Source organism: Bufo bufo, chromosome 5 (assembly GCF_905171765.1).
Source record: "Bufo bufo chromosome 5, aBufBuf1.1, whole genome shotgun sequence".
Classification (NCBI taxonomy): domain Eukaryota; kingdom Metazoa; phylum Chordata; class Amphibia; order Anura; family Bufonidae; genus Bufo; species Bufo bufo.
In genome coordinates this window covers 312765747-312788060 of record NC_053393.1, presented here as the reverse complement: position 1 = coordinate 312788060, position 22314 = coordinate 312765747, and the positions used below count along the sequence as shown (strand labels likewise).

At 44.2% G+C, this 22314-nt stretch overlaps 1 protein-coding gene across 5 annotated transcripts in view; it reads right to left on the bottom strand.

Moving 5' to 3' along the window:
• The window catches only part of LOC121002311 (NFX1-type zinc finger-containing protein 1-like), a 317735-nt gene that overhangs the window by 101365 nt on the left and 194056 nt on the right, over window positions 1-22314 (bottom strand). For 4 of the 5 annotated variants that reach the window (XM_040433711.1, XM_040433713.1, XM_040433712.1 and 1 more), the window contains one exon: window positions 10838-10878. In XM_040433711.1, coding sequence (XP_040289645.1) covers window positions 10856-10878 — 23 coding nt within the window. In that variant the 3' untranslated portion in view covers window positions 10838-10855. Of the gene's footprint in view, window positions 1-10835; window positions 10879-22314 lie in introns of those variants that run through there. The other variant, XM_040433710.1, reaches the window with a different exon arrangement.

Here is a 22314-nt window from a genome sequence, read left to right as displayed (position 1 = left end):
GTCTGCTCTGCAGAATCAAGTCCCGGCCAGCTTGTCCTTCCCTGGCGCCGCGGAGTGATTCTTCTCCCTCCGCGGCGCCAGGGAAGAGAGTGAGAGAAGGAAAAGCACCACTGGCAGTGAAGAAAGGAAAAAAAATAAAAAATTTTGTGACACTCCGGGCAGCGAATCCAGGAATCCAGGGAGGCAGACAGCACAGCAGCCAGCGCTACTACTACAGTCTATCTACAGTGAAGGAGGAAGTGACTCTGTCCCGGGGCCAGGAATCAGGATAACAGGTATGAATGTACTTGTTTGGGGGGGGGTCAAGATCTACTGTCTGCAGGCTCACTCTAATTATTATTTCAGGCCTGGCTACCCCACTGTAGTTGAGTTGTCTACAGTAAACTATCTTTAACGAGACCTGGCTTGTTGTTTTTTTTCCACCTTTATCATTTGTTTAATCTTCCTAATTTTTTCAAAATACCACTTCATTTATTCATTAATGTTTTTTTATTACATATTGATATTAAAGAGGTCTGTTCTCATCTGAAAACAGTATTTATTTTGGATAATAAAACTTATAACTGGCTGGAGAAAAATAAATATCACTTGTAGACAAATCTGCATGTTGTTTCAAGGCGGCGTCTGGGGAGGGGCCAAGGGCGGGGCCAGGGGTGTGGCTGAAGGAGGGATCAGGGGGTGGAGCTGAAGGGGGCCCCGTCATGTATGCTGTACGGGGCCCCATAATTTCTATCAGCGGCCCTGTATACACTCATACATACACTAACCTTATGATAGATCTATGCAGGCAGTGTCCAGACTTGACAGATGCTATTACATGACCCCCATTGAAGGACCGCATGGAGGGAATCTTAAGCTCTGATGAAAGTTCTGGAGAAATGAAGTAGAGCAGAGGAACACAGCACAGATGGGACTATAAGCCCTGCAAGTCCTCCCCATCCCTCTCCACTCTAATCCTCGGCTGGAAGATCATACTGATGTTCCTCAGCAAACAGAAAGAAGGGGAATGTGGAGGATGCACTACACACAATGTAAGTAATGCTGTGCAAGCTCCATTCTTTGTCTCATTGTCTACCAGGCCAGGCACCCCTGATGCTGTGGGCACCACATCTGCCACCATGGATGCTATGTTGGTGGCTACACCCTTGGCGTAAATGTTGTTAAAAAGGATCTGTCACCAGGACGCATTTCTATAACTAGCAGCATTTATAATACTGCATACCTCCCAACATTTTAAAAACCTGCAGAGTGACAACATCAGGGTAGCATGCCGCGGCAGTTTTATTTTTTTTTACACTAAGTCATGCGTCTAACACCCCCAATGCCACCCAGTCCCCTTTGTGACCTCACGCAGTAATAGTGCCCAACACCTTCTAAGAATACCCCCTTAGTACCCCTCAGCAATGAGTATACCCCTGAGTGCCAAAACAACATAAAAATGTCCCTTTAGTTCTCTACTGACAGTAATCATGCACTTAGTGCCATTGACACAGTATGATGCTGTCTTAGAGCCCCCACCCCAAGTGTTTCCTCAAAGTAGAATGTTTCTATACATGCCTCACAGTGTGATGTTTTTAAGCGCTCCAACATAATTCCCCCATACAGAGAGATGCTGTTTAAATACCTCCAATACAGCATGAGGCCCCCATATAGAGTCATGTCCCCTTAATTGGCCACACAAACAGGGAATAAGTCATCAGGAAACAATTTATTGTCAAAATCATTTTTTTAAGTTAAACATATTTTTAAAGAATTTTTGTGGTTATTTTTAATTTTCCCCGTCAATATCTATTTGAAATAAAAAATAATTAAATAAATAAAATCCTGCAATTGTGAAACTGGCCACTAAGGCTAACAACAGGTGCCACCATTCACAATAGGCAATTGTGATCTGTCTATCGTCTTGCATCCACCCATTGCAGCTGCCCTGCTGGCACAGCACTTACCTTGTCATCAGCAGATTACTAGATAGCAGCCATGACTCACACAGGCAAGCAGGAGAGGGACGGCAAAGAGTGTGTTCTGGCCACACTGCCGCCACCAAATGGCAGATGTAGCAGCACAACTTGAGCTGTTTGCACATACTTCCTCTGCTACAGTGCGAGATGAAGACCCTATGACTACCCCTGCACTTGAGGCTGTGCTGACGGTTGTGCATAATGATGTTGGGACTGGAGGAGGAGATGGGTGCTGACATGGCAAAAAGGAGCCTAACCATGACAAGAGACATGGTATGTCCTCAGTTGGTGCTTCCTGTCTCATCGCCTCTCAGTGGAAAATAACCCACTATTAAATATATTTATATGGCAGTCACCCATTGTAGCAAGGCACTGGTGATTCTGAACTTGCACATGGGGACTTTACAATAGAATGTCTCATTTATCAGACAGGACTTGAGAAAGGTTAATGAGAGGATCACAGAGGTTGAAGGCAGAGTTGGGTGCTGGAAGATCAAATTCTCCCAGTAAAAAGGGATCTTGGCAAACTGATCCACAATGTATCTCTATTAATCAATATCATGTAGGAAGGAGAAACAGCTCATACTGCTTCTGTACACATTACTTTATTAGAACTGTAATTCTGCATTTTGCCACAAGAAGGCCGCTGTTTCCCCACACAGCTAACATACTGCAAGTAATTGAATATGCATAGAGAGGTGTGGTGATCTACCAGTACAAGAAGCAGGAAATAGAGCTTGGCAGACATCTTTTCAGGGACACAAGAGCTGGAAGACAGAATCCAGTGGCATCCAGGTGTAAGTGTGAGCTGGAGTGGGCGGAATCACTGTTGAAAGTGACAGATTGCTGTTGGTTATCCAGATATCGTCCAGAGAAAAGAAGATTGGTTCCTGGAAAGCTGGAAGAGCTGTGGAACCGAGCTACACACCCTGCATGGCCTCATGGGCGCCACTTGAGGGCGCCGTGCTATGTAACTCAGGGGTCTCAGCCTACGGGCTGAGGGGATGTAACTTTTTGCTATGTTCACTGTTTTTATAAAAGCTGATGTCGGTGTTACTTTCCTTGTTCATGACGGCGTAGTGCTCTACCGACAGTGACCTTTGAAACAGTGGTCCCAGCTCTCTTCATGTCATTGACCAGCTCCTCCCTTGTAGTTCTGGGCTGATTCCTCACCTTTCTTATCATCAGTGATACCCTACGAGGTGAGATCTTGCATGGAGCCCCAGTCCGAGGGAGACTGACAGTCTTCTTTAGCGTCTTCCATTTTCTAACAATTGCTTCAACAGTTGATCTATTTTCACCAAGCTGCTTGGCGATTGCCCCGTAGCCCTTTCCAGCCTTGTTGAGGTCCACAATTTTGTCTCTGGTGTCTTTTGACAGCTCTTTGGTCTTGCCCATGGTAGTAGTTGGCGTTTGACTCCCTGTGGGGTGGATAAGTGTCTTTAAAGAGCTCAGACAGGTGCTCAGACTAAGGCTACTTTCACACTAGCGTTCGAGCGGGTCCGTCTGATGTTTCATCAGACGGATCCGCTCCTATAATGCAAACGCTTGCATCCGTTCAGAACGGATCCGTTTGCATAACAGTTTATTTCAGATCTGATTTTTCACTTCGGAAAACTCAGATCCGACAGTATATTCTAAACACAGAAGCGTTCCCATGGTGATGGGGACGCTTCAAGTTAGAATATACTGAGAACTGTGTACATGACTGCCCCCTGCTTCCTGGCAGATGCTGCCAGGCAGCAGGGGGCAGACCCCCCCCCTCCTGTATTTAACTTATTGGTGGCCAGTGCGGCCCCCCCTCCCTCCCCAGTATTAATTGTAACCAGTGCGGCCCCCCTCCCTCTATATTCATTGGTGGCCAGTGCGGATATTAAATATGAGCAGTGCGGTCTCCCCCTCCCTCCCTCCCAGTATTAAATATGAGCAGTGCGGTCTCCCCCTCCCTCCCTCCCCAGTATTAAATATGAGCAGTGCGGTCTTCCCCCCCCCTCCCTCCCCAGTATTAAATATGAGCAGTGCGGTCTCCCCCTCCCTCCCCAGTATTAAATATGAGCAGTGCGGCCTCCCCCTCCCTCTATTCATTGGTGGCCAGTGCGGATTCAAAGTATTGTGATCAGTGCGGGGGGGAGAGAGGGGAGGCCGCACTGATCACAATACTTTGAATCCGCACTGGCCACCAATGAATAGAGGGAGGGGGAGGCAGCACTGCTCATATTTAATACTGGGGAGGGAGGGAGGGGGGAGACCGCACTGACAATTTATTTTTGAAATAATGCAGTATTGGCGCCACTAACAGATTCGGTCCTAATGTCTTATGTGTGTTCAAATGTGCAGATTCAGAACAAAGCTTGCTTTAGTGTAAAACACAAGTTGTCTAGATTATTTCCCCCACACACCAACACTTGAACTGGTATTTTATGTTTTTTTCACTGAGAGATTTTAAAAGCTACCATCTGTATTGTGAAACATTTGTTGCACACTTGTATTGCTATTTTTTGCAAAAAAACAACCCAAAAACAAAAAAAAACTTGAACTGTATACAGATGCCATGACACAGATTTGGGACTAGTATTTCATATGTTTTTCCTCAGAGATTTAAAACACTACCCTCTGGATGAAAACACACTTTGCAGACTTGTATTTCTATTTTAAAAAATAAATAAATAAATAAATAAAACTTGAACTGTCTGGAGATGCCATGCCACAGATTTCGGACTAGTATTTCACATGTTTTCACTCAAAAACTCCACCCTCCAGAATGTACATGTACATATATTGCTATTTTGCCAAACCAAAAAATAAAATAACTGTCTGGAGATGTTCTGTCCCAGATTCCAAACTATTATTTCAGGTGTTCACTAAGATTTAAAACTCTATCTAGCCTCTGGATGGTAAAAAAACATGTTGTATAGTTGTATTGAGCTTATCCCACACCAACACTTGAGAAGAAAATGGGAAAAAAATGTTCAAATGGTAAAAAAAAAATTCTTGCGGGTAGCTGCTTTTGAGGTCCTGCAGCAGCTGCAGCTATGCTAGGAGGTACACCCAGCCTCAGCCAACCCTTTCCCTATTCTACACAATTCTTTTTATTTCTAGCCTTTCCCTAAACTGTCCCTCACTCTTGATTGTGACTGTATATTATCCCTAAGATCGTTTTCTGTCAGACACTGCATAGACCCCTACATCTTCATTCACAGCCCAACACAAAATGATGTTTATCCCCTGCATGGGAAATGCGTAGCTGTGTTTATTCGTTTTCTGTTTTTTGTTTCAACTTATGTATAGTTCGGGGTGCTGTGAACAGACAAGTGGGGTTGATGTCTATCTGAGACCCTATCTGAGATGTTTAAGAATATGGTAGGGGTTCTTCGGGAACCGTGGATTGCTCGTGACTACCAACTCATGTGGTGCTAGTGTTCTAATCCATAAAGCTATCCTGTTTGTTTATTTATTATTATCATTCTAACAGTATAGACCCAGAAGGCAGAGTTGTTTGCCTTTCCTGCTCTGTATATAATATTTATTTTTATTTTTTATTGCTATACAATGTATCTGCATCCATAAAAGAAATTCCATTCTGGGGCAATTCCACATAACTTGTAAGAAACTTCACTGCCTAAGCTTTTAAAGGAACAAGACTTTTTTGATGGGGTGTTAGACACCCACATACTCGACAGTTCTCATGCTTCTCTAGTCTGCATAACTCCTTATCCAGAATAGATTTACCAACAGGGTCTTAAGATGTTTTATTGTATACAGTACAGACCAAAAGTTTGGACACACCTTCTCATTCAAAGAGTTTTCTTTATTTTCATGACTATGAAAATTGTAGATTCACACTGAAGGCATCAAGAGAATGCCAAGAGTGTGCAAAGCAGTAATCAAAGCAAAAGATGACTACTTTGAAGAACCTAGAATATGACATATTTTCAGTTGTTTCACACTTGTTTGTTAGGCTACTTTCACACTAGCGTTCGGGGCTCCGCTTGTGAGTTCCGTTTGAAGGGGCTCACAAGCGGCCCCGAACGGATCCGTCCAGCCCTAATGCATTCTGAATGGATGCGGATCCGCTCAGAATGCATCAGTCTGGCTCCGTTTGTCCTCCGCTCCGCTCAGCAGGCGGACACCTGAACGCAGCTTGCAGCGTTCAGGTGTCCGCCTGGCCGTGCGGAGGCAAACTGATCCGTCCAGACTTACAATGGAAGTCAATGGGGACGGATCCATTTGAAGTTGACACAGTATGGCTCAATTTTCAAACGGATCCGTCTCCCATTGACTTTCAATGTAAAGTCAAAACGGATCCGTTTGCATTATCATGAACAAAAAAAAAAAAAAAATATTTTTTTTTTTTTTTTTTTTGTTCATGGTAATGCAAACGGATCCGTTCTGAACGGATCTAAACGTTTGCATTAAAGGTGCGGATCCGTCTGGGCACATACCAGACGGATCCGACCTAAACGCAGGTGTGAAAGTAGCCTTATGTATATAATTCCACATGTGTTAATTCATAGTTTTGATGCCTTCATAGTCATGAAAATAAAGAAAACTCTTTGAATGAGAAGGTGTGTCCAAACTTTTGCTCTGTACTGTATGTCTGATTTGAAATACCTACCTAGGAGCTTATTGGATCTTTCACCAATACATGTAAGGCTACTTTCACACTAGCGTTCGGGTGTCCGCTCGTGCGCACCGTTTGAAGGGGCTCACGAGCGGCCCCGAACGCATCCGTCTGGCCCCAATGCATTCTCAGTGGAGGCGGATCCACTGAGAATGCATCCGCCTGCCAGCGTTCAGCCTCCGCTCCGCTCAGTGAGCGGACACCTGAACGCTGCTTGCAGCGTTCGGGTGTCCGCCTGGCCGTGCGGAGGCGAGCGGATCCGTCCAGACTTACAATGTAAGTCAATGGGGACGGATCCGCTTGAAGATGACACAATATGGCTCAATCTTCAAGCGGATCCGTTCCCCATTGACTTTCAATGTAAAGTCTGAACGGATCCGCTCAGACAACTTCACACTTAGAAAATTTTCTAAGTTTTAATGCAGACGCATCCGTTCTGAACGGATGCGAACGTCTGCATTATCGGAGCGGATCCGTCTGATGAAACATCAGACGGATCCGCTCCGAACGCTAGTGTGAAAGTAGCCTAAGGCTACTTTCACACTTGCAGTAGCCTTTTCCGGCAGTCTGTTCCGGCAGTCTGTTATTCATTATAATGCAGCACGGCAAACATGCCAAGAGGTGGCTGGAATAAAACTACAATATGCTGCCGTTTTTGTCTGATTGCCGTGCTGCGGTCGGACCTCTGGCTCGCCCCCATTATACTGAATGGGGCCGGAGTGGACTTCCGCCAGCACAGTGGACTTGCAGTAGCACGAATTCGGCAGGCTGTTCCCCCGCCGAAATAGCCTGTTAGAAAAGGCTACCGCTAGTGTGAAAGTAGCCTAACACTGAAAATGGAGGTCAGTGTGGGGGAAAAGCCCTGGAGGCAGAAGCCTTTTTGGCTTTAGTTAGTAAATGAAGGGGAAGATCTTGAGGAAATAATGAGTATGTGGAGTAGTCTGGGATGCTATAAAACCATATGTCCGGGTACTATATACCCAATGGATTAGCCACCACAAATCGCGCTCTAAGGTGCTCACAAACACTCTTCAGACACATAAGAGACATTGAGCAATTATTTGTTTGTGAAACCTCGAGTGCTTATGAAGCTGCATGGCAGGAGGCCCAAGCTAAATTAAAAGACCATTTATTACAGATGGCAGACCATAAATGCTGTTTTCTTAGCCAAAACATTTTTGAGACAAGGGAGAATGCATGTTGTCTGTTAGTTAGAAGGTGCAAGAGGGCCCATCTAGAATATTGGAAATTAAAACAAGAGGGGGTGGGGGGTTTGTTACGGATGACTATTCCATTGTTAGAGAATTGTATTTGTATTAGGCCTCATGCACACGACCGTTGTGTGCATCCATGGCCGTTGTGCCGTTTTCCATTTTTTTTCGTGGACCCATTGACTTTCAATGGGTCCGTGGAAAAATCGGAAAATGCACCGTTTTGCAGCCGCATCCGTGATCCGTGTTTCCTGTCCGTCCAAAAAATATGACCTGTCCTATTTTTTTGACGGACAACGGGTCCGTGAAGTCAATGGGTCCGTGAAAAAACACGGATGCACACAAGATTGGCATCCGCGTCCGTGGCCGTAGGCTACTTTCACACAGACGGATCCGCAGATCCGTCTGCATAAAAGCTTTTTCAGAGCTGAGTTTTCACTTCGTGAAAACTCAGATCCGACAGTATATTCTAACACAGAGGTGTTCCCATAGTGATGGGGACGCTTTTAGTTAGAATATACTTTGAACTGTGTACATGACTGCCCCTTGCTGCCTGGCAGCACCCGATCTCTTACAGGGGGCGGTGATCCGCACAATTAACCCCTCAGGTGCTGCACTTGAGGGGTTAATTGTGCGTATCATAGCCCCCTGTAAGAGATCATGTGCTGCCAGGCAGGAGGGGGCACCCCCCCTCCCTCCCCAGTTTTAAATTCATTGGTGGCCAGTGGACACCCCTCCCTCCCCTGTATTACTGTCCATTCATTGGTGGCCAGTGGGCCCCCCCCATCCTCTCCTGTTGTACTGTAGATTCATTGGTGGACAGTGGGCCCCCCTCCCTCCCCTGTATTACTGTCCATTCATTGGTGGTCAGTGGGCCCCCCCCCTCCCTCCCCCTTCTAATTAAAATCTCCCCCCTATCATTGGTGGCAGCGGAGAGTTCCGATCGGAGTCCCAGTTTAATCACTGGGGCTCCGATCGGTAACCATGGCAACCAGGACGCTACTGCAGTCCTGGTTGCCATGGTTACTTAGCAATTTTTAGAGGCATTATACTTACCTGCGAGCTGCGATGTCTGTGACCGGCCGGGCGCTTCTCCTACTGGTAAGTGAAAGGTCTGTGCGGCGCATTGCTTATAGCACAGACCTGTCACTTACCAGTAGGAGGAGCGCCCGGATGGTCACAGACATCGCAGCTCGCAGGTAAGTATAATGCTTCTAAAAACTGCTAAGTAACCATGGCAACCAGGACTGCAGTAGCGTCCTGGTTGCCATGGTTACCGATCGGAGCCCCAGCGATTAAATGGGGCCGGCCGCACTGGCCACCAATGAGTTAAATACAGGGGGGGGTCTGCCCCCTGCTGCCTGGCAGCACCTGCCAGGCAGAAGGGGGCAGTCATGTACACAGTTATTTTAGTATATTCTAACCTGAAGCGTCCCCATCACCATGGGAACGCCTCTGTGTTAGAATATATTGTCGGATCTGAGTTTCACGATCTAACTCAAATCCGATGGTATATTCTAACAGAGGGGTTCCCATGGTGATGGGGAAGCTTCAAGCTAAAATATACCATCGGATTGGAGAAAACTCCGATCCTATGGTATATTAATAGGGACTCCTGACTTTACATTGAAAGTCAATGGGGGATGGATCCATTTGCAATTGCACCATATTGTGTCAACGTCAAACGGATCCGTCTCCATTGACTTGCATTGTAAGTCAGGACGGATCCGTTTGGCTCCGAACGGCCAAGCGGACACCAAAACAACTTTTTTTTCATGTCCGTGGATCCTCCAAAAATCAAGGAAGACCCACGGACGAAAAAACGGTCACGGATCACGGACCTACGGACCCCGTTTTTGCGGACCTTAAAAAAAAACCGGTCGTGTGCATGAGGCCTTATAAAGATCTTCATAGTTCCAAATGACAATTGGACGGGGTTTGTATTGAGGAACATGTTAAGGCAATACATTTGCCTTAATGCTCTAGTAAAAATACAGAATTTCTGGATAAGTCCTTTTGGAGGCGTTAGAGGAGGTACTGTGGTCCTTCCCCGATGAGAAAGCACCAGGATGGGATGATTTTTAAAAAGTATAAAGGTCTCCTCCTATCACACATGTTGGAGATGTTTACTGGAGCATTGCGAGGGAGCATTCCCGGTTCACTCAAGGAAGCTGTGATAGTGGGTATTGCCCGAAACGGGGAAGGACCCAAGAGGCAACCTGATTCTTATAGTCCCCTGCTACAGATGGTGTAAACATTCTAGCTACTGATGGATGAGCGAAGTTATGAAAAAATTTGATTCAAAGAAATTCGATTCATGACGAGTTACTTCGTCACAAAGTGCATTCCTTTGTATGTAGTGGGCGCAATGACGGGAAGTGGCAATTGCACCGCCCCCCCCATCATTGAACCTCTCAGATGCCATGTTCAACATTGATCGCAGCATCTGATTCTACAATTGAGGCCTTTCAGGGACTAATCTGGTTAAAAAATAAAAAAAAATACTGAATTTATCCATTTGCTCACGGAGAGGCCGTTGCAGCCATCTTGATTGAAGAAACTGCACAAAATCTTGCGGGGCGACATGTAACATCACCACGACAGCACTCTGGCCGGGTGTAGTGATGTTACAGTACATGTCACCCCTCGCAATGATTTTGCGCTGCATCTTCAACCAAGATGGCTGCGACAGCCTCTCCACAAGCAAATGGATGAGGTGAGTATGTATTGTTTTTTTACCTCCATTTCCAAAATAGATTTGTTACCATGAAGTGTGAGTAAATTCGGCTTCACAGCGAATCAACTTTCCTGACAGTTTGGATAAAAAAAATCTGCAATGTGATCATGACCTGAGAGTAAGGGTTTTCCAGATGGGACAACCCCTTTAAGGGGCAAACAAGGTTATACGAAACATTGGTTTTCACATTTCAAATTGATGTTAGGTTGTAGGTTTTAACTGTCCTAATGAAGGCAACGTGACATTGACTATTGTAGCAGGTATAGTTTTTGTAGTAATAATGCAAATGATTGTATTTCCAGACTCACCATTTTCTTTAAGAAAGTTTTCAATGTCCCATAATTTTACAATCTGTTGGTAAAAAAATAAAAATATTTTACTGAAAAATATATTTAAAAAAAAACGAATTACTAGTGCAGATCACACACAGATAACACATTCACAAACTTTAATAGAACCAAAAGATTATTTATTAAAAACATATTATTCCTGAACTATATTTAACCTTTTCAGGACCCAGACAATTTTCATTTTTGATCTTTTTCTATTTGCTTTCCAAGAGCCCAATTTTATTTTTTAAGTTTTTTTTTAATAGTATCATTTATTTTCCATTTCTTTTATGAAAAGAGGAAAAAAATCACTGTGTGCTAAAAAAAATGAGCTCTAGTTTTCACTGGTACCATTTTGGGTTACATACTTTTTGATCACTATATGAAATTTTTTGGGGGCGAGGCAATGAAAAAGGCAATTCAGACATTTATATTTTTTCTTCATTACTGAATTTACCGCTCGCAATAAATATTTATATTTTTTAATAGTTAGGACATATTTGCATGTGGTTATACCAATTATCTTTATTTTTCTATTGTTTATTTATTCTTGTATGTAAATTGAGAAAGGGGATAATTTTAATATGTAATATTTAGTTTTTTAAATATTTAAAAATATTTTTATCTTCTTACAGTACTTTTTGGTCCCCATAGAGGACTTTAAAATACAATTCTCTGATCAGTTATTCCATAGACTACAATAGTATACTGTTTCAGTCTATGGGAGTTTTACTAGCTGCCTATTAAGCCCTGGCAGGCAAGGCTTAGCAGGCAGTTTGCTATGGCAGGCCTGGGCCACTTAACAGGGCCTCAGGCTGCCATAGCAACCAAACTAAACTTCATGATTTCCTAATGGGGGCTATGATCATCCTCTCCCTCCAACCACCCAAAAGCCACAGTTACTATTGACTGCGGCATCTGAAGAGTTAAATGACCTCTGATCTTGGTCATTGTAGCTAGGTATCAGCTATTTTACACAGTCAGCACTTTCTGTGTATTGAGCAATATCAGCTTGTGAGCCTCATGCATCACTGATCTACAGTACAGTTACGTCAGGGAGCGTGAAGGCGTTAAACCCTTAACATATTTCAAGGTTTCAATCGTGTTGTCCCTTTACATATTTACCTCAAGGATATACAAATTGAGAAGGAGATTTTTGGAGACTAGTGAAAACCAGAAGTGGACTAGCTGCCCTCAGCAATCATTGAGGTTGCAGCTTTAATTTTCAAAAGGGCCTTTGAAAAAAAGAGCTTTGCTTTGCAAAGGGAATCTGTTACCAGTTTTATGCTGTTCTAAGTCATAACAGCTCCATTGCATGCTGATGAGTCCTGATATTCCTGAGCTTCTCTCTCCATCCTGCTGCTAGTGATGGACAGCTTTTTACCTACTGCAATCAGCGGTGGAAGGCCTCATGCACACGACCGTTGTGTGCATCCGTGGCCGTGGTTTTCCGTTTTTTTTTCGGGGACCCATTGACTTTCAATGGGTCCGTGGAAAAATCGGAAAATGCACCGTTTTGGAGGCCGCATCCGTGATCCGTGTTCCTGTCCGTCAAAAAATAGGAACCTGTCCTATTTTTTTGACAGACAACGGTTCACGGACCCATTCAAGTCAATGGGTCCGTGAAAGAACGCGGATGCACACAAGATTGGCATCCGTGTCCGTGATCCGTGGCCGTAGGTTACTTTCATACAGACGGATCCGAAGATCTGTCTGCATAAAAGCTTTTTCAGAGATGAGTTTTCACTTCGTGAAAACTCATATCCGACAGTATATTCTAACACAGAGGCGTTCCCATAGTGATGGGGACGCTTCTAGTTAGAATATACTACGAACTGTGTACATAACTGCCCCCTGCTGCCTGGCAGCACCCGATCTCTTACAGGGGGCTGTCATCCGTATCATAGCCCCCTATAAGAGATCAGGGGCTGCCAGGCAGCAGGGGACAGACCCCCCTCCCTCCCCAGTTTGAATATCATTGGTGGCCAGTGTGCGCCCCCCCCCCCCCCCCTATTGTAATATCATTGGTGGCCAGTGTGCGGCCCCCAATTTAATCGCTCTGGGGCTCCGATTGGTAACCATGGCAACCAGGACGCTACTGCAGGCCTGGTTGCCATGGTTACTTAGCAATATTACAATATTAGAAGCATCATACTTACCTGCTGGCTGCTGCGCTGTCTGTGTCCGGCGGCGGAGCTCCTCCTACTGGTAAGTGACAGGTCTGTGTGGCGCATTGCTTAATGATCTGTCACTTACCAGTAGGAGGAGCTCCCGGCCGGACACAGACAGCGCAGCAGCCAGCAGGTAAGTATGATGCTTCTAATATTGTAATATTGCTAAGTAACCATGGCAACCAGGCCTGCAGTAGCATCCTGGTTGCCATGGTTACCGATCGGAGCCCCAGAGCGATTAAACTGGGACTCCGATCGGAATCTCCACTGCCACCAATGATCGTGCGGGGGGGGGGGGAGAGGGGAGGCCGCACACTGGCCACCAATGAAATTACAATAGAGGGGGGGAGGGGGGCCGACGGAGGCCGCACACTGGCCACCAATGATATTACAATAGAGGGAGGGCGGGGGGGACGCACACTGGCCACCAATGATATTACAATAGAGGGGGGCCGGGGGGGACACCAATGATATTCAAACTGGGGAGGGAGGGGGGTCTGCCCCCTGCTGCCTGGCAACCCCTGATCTCTTACAGGGGGCTATGATACGCACAATTAACCCCTTCAGGTGCGGCACCTGAAGGGTTAATTGTGCTGATCACAGCCCCCTGTAAAAGATCGGGTGCTGCCAGGCAGCAGGGGGCAGTCATGTACACAGTTCGTAGTATATTCTAACTAGAAGCGTCCCCATCACTATGGGAACGCCTCTGTGTTAGAATATACTGTCGGATCTGAGTTTCACGATGTAACTCAAATCCGATGGTATATTCTAACAGAGGCGTTCCCATGGTGATGGGGACGCTTCAAGTTAAAATATACCATCGGATTGGAGAAAACTCCGATCCTATGGTATATTAACTCCTGACTTTACATTGAAAGTCAATGGGGGACGGATCCGTTTGAAATTGCACCATATTGTGTCAACGTCAGACGGATCCGTCCCCATTGACTTGCATTGTAATTCAGGATGGATCCGTTTGGCTCCGCACAGCCTTTTTTTTCATGTCCGTGGATCCTCCAAAAATCAAGACCCACGGACGAAAAAACGGTCACGGATCACGGACCAACGGAACCCCGTTTTGCGGACCGTGAAAAAATACGGTCATGTGCATGAGGCCGAAGGCTGGGAATGGAAGGAGCTCATGAATTTGAGAACGCACAGGAGTGTGTGGAATCATTTAAAAGATTGTAAAAAAACAACTCGGGCAATTAAGGAAAGTGACCTAGTGTTTTACTAAAGGGATTGGCCACATAAAGGTACTTTATGCTCATACCACTGGTGACAGACTAATTTTAAGTCCCTGTTTAACCCCTGCAGGAGCAGGCCATTTTAGTTGTTTTTTTTACTCCCAGCCTTCCGAGAGCCATAACTTTTTATTTTTACATTCACATAGCTATATGAGGGCTTACTTTTTGCAGGACAAGTTGTACTTTCTAATGGCACCATTTTATGGTTTCATGCAATGTAGTGGGAAGCGGGAAAAAATTCAAATGGGGTGGAATTATAAGAAAAGCATATTTATACCATAGTTTTTGTTTTTACAGTGGTAAAACGGACCTGCTATTTTCATTCTCCCCAGGTCAGTACTATTACAACAATACCACACATGTATAGTCAGGGGCACATCACTAATCAGGCATGGTGAGGCAGTGGCCTCCGGCGGCGCTGTGCTAGGACAGCAGGGGGACGGCAATTTAGCCCCCAGCCCTGCATAGCACTGCAGACATCTTTGTGACTGTGTATTTGTGGATTATTGCATATAGCAGTTTTAATGCGGTTTTTACCACAATTCACTGCAAAAACCACAACAAAACCGCAATGTACAACAACCATTAGGCATAGCTCAACATACCTGAGTATGAAGGACCTTGGGAATACAGTAATGGTAGGCTAAAGGACCTTTGATGATGTCACCACGTCACATGATCGCAGGCCCCTTAGCCTCCAAAAGACGTAAGAGTAGAAGGAGGAGAACTGAGAACCTGTAGCCTGTAAGTAAAGTGTGTGTGTGTGTGTGTGTGTGTGTGTGTGTATGTATATATGTGTCAACATCTGCTTATTCTGTAAACAGGAGATGGCACCAGTGTCCTAAATATCTGAATATGAATAGTAGCGTCTATCTATCTATCTATCTATCTATCTATCTATCTATCCAGAGGACGATGCACAAGAGCAAAGAGGAGTATATCAGCGTCCGAGAGGAACAACATAAGAACATCACAAAAGATGACAGTATACCAGCACCTGCATAGGGAGTACAAACTGGCCCCATATCTGGAGAAACTCCCCAACCCCAGAGACCAACAGATCCTGAGCCGGTATAGATTGAGTGCCCACAGCCTGCTCATCTAATCCGGGTGGAGCCAACAGAGGTACAAGCCCAGGGACAGCAGACTGTGTCAGCAGTACGACCAGGAGGCCGTGGAGGATGAGGCTCACGTTCTGCTGTGATGACCCAAATACTCAGCAATGAGGGACGCTCACTTCAGGAGACTGTCTGATCTCTGCCCAGACTTCACCTTCATGGAGGAGAAGGAGAAACTCTCCATACTGTTGGGGAGAAGAGGAGAACACAGTAGCCATAGCAGCACAATATATTACCGCCTGCCATAGACTGAGCGGAGCCTCACTGACTCTTATACCCTCACCCTGGTTGTGTCCCAATCCGCCACCCCTACCCTACCCTGGATGTGTCCCCATCCCCCAACCCTACCCAATTATTTCCAACTTGCTTTGGCTTCTATATATATATATATATATATACACACATATACATATACATATATACACTGCTCAAAAAAATAACACATCCTAGATCTGAATTAATTAAATATTCTTCTGAAATACTTTGTTCTTTACATAGTTGAATGTGCTGACAACAAAATCACAAAAAAAAAAAAAAATGGAAATCAAATTTTTTAACCCATGGAGGTCTGGATTTGGAGTCACACTCAAAATTAAAGTGGAAAAACACACTACAGGCTGATCCAACTTTGATGTAATGTCCTTAAAACAAGTCAAAATGAGGCTCAGTAGTGTGTGTGGCCTCCACGTGCCTGTATGACCTCCCTACAATGCCTGTGCATGCTCCTGATGAGGTGGCGGACGGTCTCCTGAGGGATCCCCTCCCAGACCTGGACTAAAGCATCTGCCAACTCCTGGACAGTCTGTGGTGCAACGTGACGTTGGTGGATAGAGCGAGACATGATGTCCCAGATGTGCTCAATTGGATTCAGGTCTGGGGAACGGGCGGGCCAGTCCATAGCATCAATGCCTTCGTCTTGCAGGAACTGCTGACACACTCCAGCCACATGAGGTCTAGCATTGTCTTGCATTAGGAGGAACCCAGGGCCAACAGCACCAGCATATGATCTCACAAGTGGTCTGAGGATCTCATCTCGGTACCTAATGGCAGTCAGGCTACCTCTGGCGAGCACACGGAGGGCTGTGCGGCCCTCCAAAGAAATGCCACCCCACACCATTACTGACCCAATGCCAAACCGGTCATGCTGGAGGATGTTGCAGGCAGCAGAACGTTCTCCACGGCATCTCCAGACTCTGTCACATCTGTCACGTGCTCAGTGTGAACCTGCTTTCATCTGTGAAGAGCACAGGGCGCCAATGGCGAATTTGCCAATCTTGGTGTTCTCTGGCAAATGCCAAACGTCCTGCACGGTGTTGGGCTGTAAGCACAACCCCCACCTGTGGACGTCGGGCCCTCATATCACCCTCATGGAGTCTGTTTCTGACAGTTTGAGCAGACACATGCACATTTGTGGCCTGCTGGAGGTCATTTTGCAGGGCTCTGGCAGTGCTCCTCCTGTTCCTCCTTGCACAAAGGCGGAGGTAGCGGTCCTGCTGCTGGGTTGTTGCCCTCCTACGCCCTCCTCCACGTCTCCTGATGTAATGGCCTGTCTCCTGGTAGCGCCTCCATGCTCTGGACACTACGCTGACAGACACAGCAAACCTTCTTGCCACAGCTCGCATTGATGTGCCATCCTGGATAAGCTGCACTACCTGAGCCACTTGTGTGGGTTGTAGACTCCGTATCATGCTACCACTAGAGTGAAAGCACCGCCAGCATTCAAAAGTGACCAAAACATCAGCCAGGAAGCATAGGAACTGAGAAGTGGTCTGTGGTTACCACCTGCAGAACCACTCCTTTATTGGGGGTGTCTTGCTAATTGCCTATAATTTCCACCTGTTGTCTATTCCATTTGCACAACAGCATGTGAAATTGATTGTCACTCAGTGTTGCTTCGTAAGTGGACAGTTTGATTTCACAGAAGTGCGATTGACTTGGAGTTACATTGTGTTGTTTAAGTGTTCCCTTTATTTTTTTGAGCAGTGTATATATATATATATATATATATATATATATATATATTAGATACAAAAATTGGCAGCACTGACTGTAAGTAAAATGGATGAGTGCTAGGTCCCAGGGTATAGGCTAATTACCCAAAAAATAATAAAGGAAATTGGACAGCACTCCAAAACGATAAAAATATGATAAGTTTATTTACCCATATGGAACAGTGCAGTGGCGATGTTTCGGGTCATTCATAGAGCCTTTCTCAAGCAAAAAACACATGTGATTGTGGCAAATACATAGTCAAACCAATCAATCAATCAATCACATAAATACATAAGTGATATTTGTGATAAATATTGAATAAAAACATATTTAAAAAATCCCCTAAATCAAACAAGTGATATTCACATACTTTCATCATATTAGAAACATAATATCAGTGGTTATGTGACTGTGTCAAAATAAATAATATCCATGATACATAATTAATGTGAAAACTTGCATGTACATAATTGTTCCAGGTGATGTGAATGACGTGACGAGCCGGGATATGAGAGAGGATTAACATATGTACAGACCGACCAGCATTGTGAACGCAGCGGCCATCTTTGAAATGGTATCTGGGAACAGATATACTGGTGCATGCGCATCTGTACAGTACTCTGTGGAGCGTCATCTTGAACATGGCATACTGCCCAAAGCCCTTCTATTATAGAGGTAAAGATAGGTGACCTCTTGTCAAAGACACCAAACCTCACTCCTCAGATATCTTCCAATTCTCATCCTGATTCATCACAACATCTACAAAAGAGAAAAAGAAGAAAATAAAAAATTCTAAATAATTTAATAAAAATCAGCTCAAAGTGTGTTTCTTACAAATCACCGTATACCTGTATGGTACTAGGGGCGAATAAACCAGAGTTAAGAGGGCAAACCACCCTTCATCCAAATACCCCCGGATTATACTCATCATTAAGGCCATGCGGCTTAAGACAATTGAGTGTGTATATCCAGTGCATCTCCCTTTTCTTCAGTAGTAGTGTTCTATTGCCACCCCTCCTAGGTGGGGGGACATGGTCGAGTATCCAACACTTTAAATCTTTTCCTAAATGATTGGAATCAGTGAAATGTTTTGGGACAGGTAAATCGCATAGTTTTTTACGTATGGACAATCAATGATTATTAAGTCAAGTTTTCAAGTATGTGGACATCTCACCCACATATAGCGGTTTACAGGGACATGTTAGTACGTAAATGACATCATTTGAATCACACGTAAGATGAAAACGAATGGGGTACACTACCCCTGTGTTCGGGTGTGTGAACCTACTACCCTTACAAATGTGGCGACAATTGACACAACTCAGGCAAGGAAAACTCCCCAAGCCTGGCTGTGTCAATGTGGTTTGCACCATTCTAGTTTTAGGACCAACATCGGCCTTTGTCAATTGATCACGTAGATTCCTAGACCTGCGGTACGAGAACAATGGAGGGGATTTAAATTCTGTGATCTTGCTGAGACATCCACTCAAGATACCCCAATGGCGTCTAATGATCTGATTAATCTCTATACTACGCTCCGTGTACGTTGAAATGAATGGAATTCTAGTATTTGCTTGTTTAGATTGTTTGTTAATCAGTGTGTCATTTCTTTCAATAGTTAGCTTATTACAAACTCAAAAGGAGAAAGTACTATGTGGGTAGCCCCTTTTTAAATTTATTAGCCATTACCTCCAATGTGCTGTCAAGTGCGTTGGATTCAGAGACTATACGTTTCGCCCTCAAAAACTATGAGAATGGTAGATGTTTAATCATATTCCTAGGATGATTGCTGTCAAAACATAAAATCGTGTTTCTATCCGTAGGTTTAGTATATAAATGAGTGTGTAATCTCCCTGCCTGATATCTCACAGTGGTATCCAAAAATTTTATTTTCAGAATCGGAAAGTACCAAAGTAAATAGTAGGTCCTTGTTCACACAATTCAGTGCTGTGTGGAATTCCATCAGTTGAGTCACATCGCCAGTCCATATGAGGAAGATGTCGTCGATATATCGCCACCACCTCAGAACATGTCTGAAGTGGTGGGACGGATAGACGACATCCTCCTCAAACAATCTCATGAAAATATTAGCATATGTCGGGGCCACATATGACCCCATCGCCACACCTCGTACCTGTTTGTAATATGTATCCTGAAATAAAAAATTATTATATCTCAGGATAATATCCAGTGATCTAATGATGAATTCACTAGCTGGTGTAGAGAGTGTGGACATGTCTAACATTTGTTTAACCGCTAAAATGCCTAAATCTATGGAGGTATACAATGATGTAACATCAAATGAGGCTAAAAGTATTGGTTGCGTATCAGGTAATTCAATCGCCTGTAATTTACATATGAAATCGGTTGTATCCCTTATGAATGAATTACCCCCTATAGAAAAATTGCGCAATGCCTTATCCAAAAATATAGCCAAATGACCAAAGATGGAGTCCGACCCCGACACAATAGGGCAATCCGGGGGATCAATTAAGGATTCGTGTATCTTCGGTAGTACATATATCACAGGTGCGACAGGATGGACCACAGTAAGATAATCACAAAGTTCATCATCAATGACACCCGCCCTGACTGCATCGGACAGGCATTCCTTGATACACATTAGTATCACTTAATTGCCGCATAATTACAGCTATATATCTAGGTGTATCCATAATGACCCAGCAACTGATGTTCTGAGGTGGTGGCGATATATCGACGACATCTTCCTCATATGGACTGGCGATGTGACTCAACTGATGGAATTCCACACAGCAGTGAATTGTGTGAACAAGGACCTACAATTTACTTTGGAACTTTCCGATTCTGAAATACCACTGTGAGATATCAGGCAGGGAGATTACACACTCATTTATATACTAAACCTACAGATAGAAACACAATTTTATGTTTTGACAGCAATCATTTTAGGAATATGGTTAAACATCTCCCATTCTCACAGTTTATGAGGGCGAAATGTATAGTCTCTGAATCCAACGCACTTGACAGCACATTGGAGGTAATGGCTAATAAATTTTAAAAAATGAGATCAATTGACAAAGGCCGATGTTGGTCCTAAAACTAGTATGGTGCAAACCACATTGAAACAGCCAGGTTTTGGGAGTTTTCCTTGCCTGAGTTGTGTCAATTGTCGCCACATTTGTAGGGGTAGTAGGTTCACACACCCGAACACGGGGGAAGTGTACCCCATTCGTTTTCATCTTACGTGTGATTCAAATGATGTCATTTACGTACTAACATGTCCCTGTAAACTGCCATATGTGGGCGAGATGTCCACAGACTTGAAAACTCGACTTAATAATCATCGATTGTCCATACGTAAAAAATTACGTGATTTACCTGTCCCAAAATATTTCACTGATTCCAATAATTTAGAAAAAGATTTAAAGGGTTGGATACTTGACCATGTCCCCCTACCTAGGAGGGGTGGCAATAGAACACTACTACTGAAGAAAAGGGAGATGCACTGGATATACACACTCAATTGTCTTAAGCCGCATGGCCTTAATGTTGAGTATAATCCGGGGATATTTGGATGAAGGGTGGTTTGCCCTCTTGACTCTTGTTTATTCGCCCCTAGTACCGTATAGGTATAAGGTGATTTGTAAGAAACACACTTTGAGCTGATTTTTAATAAATGATTTCGAATTTTTTATTTTCTTCTTTTTCTCTTTTGTAGATGCCGTGATGAACGGGGATGAGAATTGGAAGATATCGGAGCATAGATCCACCGGAGTAATGCTACGACCTACGTGTTTATTCTCAGTTATAATTATGAATGTTTTATGGTACCATGGTTGCGCCAATGTCACATGGATAGGCAGTATATATAGCCCTGTTAATGTGAGGAGAACCCTCATCCATTTGGTGCTGGAACTAGTTCTTGGACCCAATATTATGTGCACTCGGTATTAGCGTATTGGACGCATATATGATGTTGGCCCAGTAGGGGTGAGGTTTGGTGTCTTTGACAAGAGGTCACCTCCCCCCTGCTCCGGTATACACCATAACATGTATCTTTACCTCTATAATAGAAGGGCTTTGGGCAGTATGCCATTTCCAAGATGACGCTCCACAGAGTACTGTACAGGTGCGCATGCGCCAGTATATTGGTTCACAGATACCATTTCAAAGATGGCCGCTGCGGTCACAATGCTGGAGTGCGCATACTCCATCGCAGGTTCGGGTGACCACTTCCTGTTTGAAGGTTTGACGCAACCTGGCTCAGGCGTAGTAGAATGTGCAACACGTCGAGATTTAGGCTTTTGAATACACAAGGTCGTTGTTACACCTGGTCAGTCTGTACATATGTTTATCCTCTCTCATATCCCGGCTCGTCACATCATTGCTCTGATTCACATCACCTGGAACAATTATGTACACGCAAGTTTTCACATTAATTATGTATCATGGATATTATATATTTTGACACACAGTCACATTACCACTGATATTATGTTTCTAATATGATGAAAGTATGTGAATATCACTTGTTTTTATGTCATTTAGGGGATCTTTTGATATGTTTTTATTCAATATTTATCACAAATATCACTTATGTATTTATGTGATTGATTGATTGGTTTGACTATATATTTGCAACAAGTCACATGTGTTGTTTGCTTGAGAAAGGCTCTATGGATGAGCCAAAATGTTGCCACTGCACTGTTCCACATTGGAAAATAAACTTTTCATATTTTTATAGTTTTGGAGTGCTGTCCAATTTATTATCTACATAAATATATATGTGTAATGGGGGGCATTATAGTACAGGGGGGTTGAGAGCATTATACATACACTACAGCGGGGGTAATAATGGGGACACTACAGGGTGAAACATTATACATACTGGCACTACACAGAGAAAGGGGGCATTATAATACAGGGGGAGCACAATAGGGGGCATTAT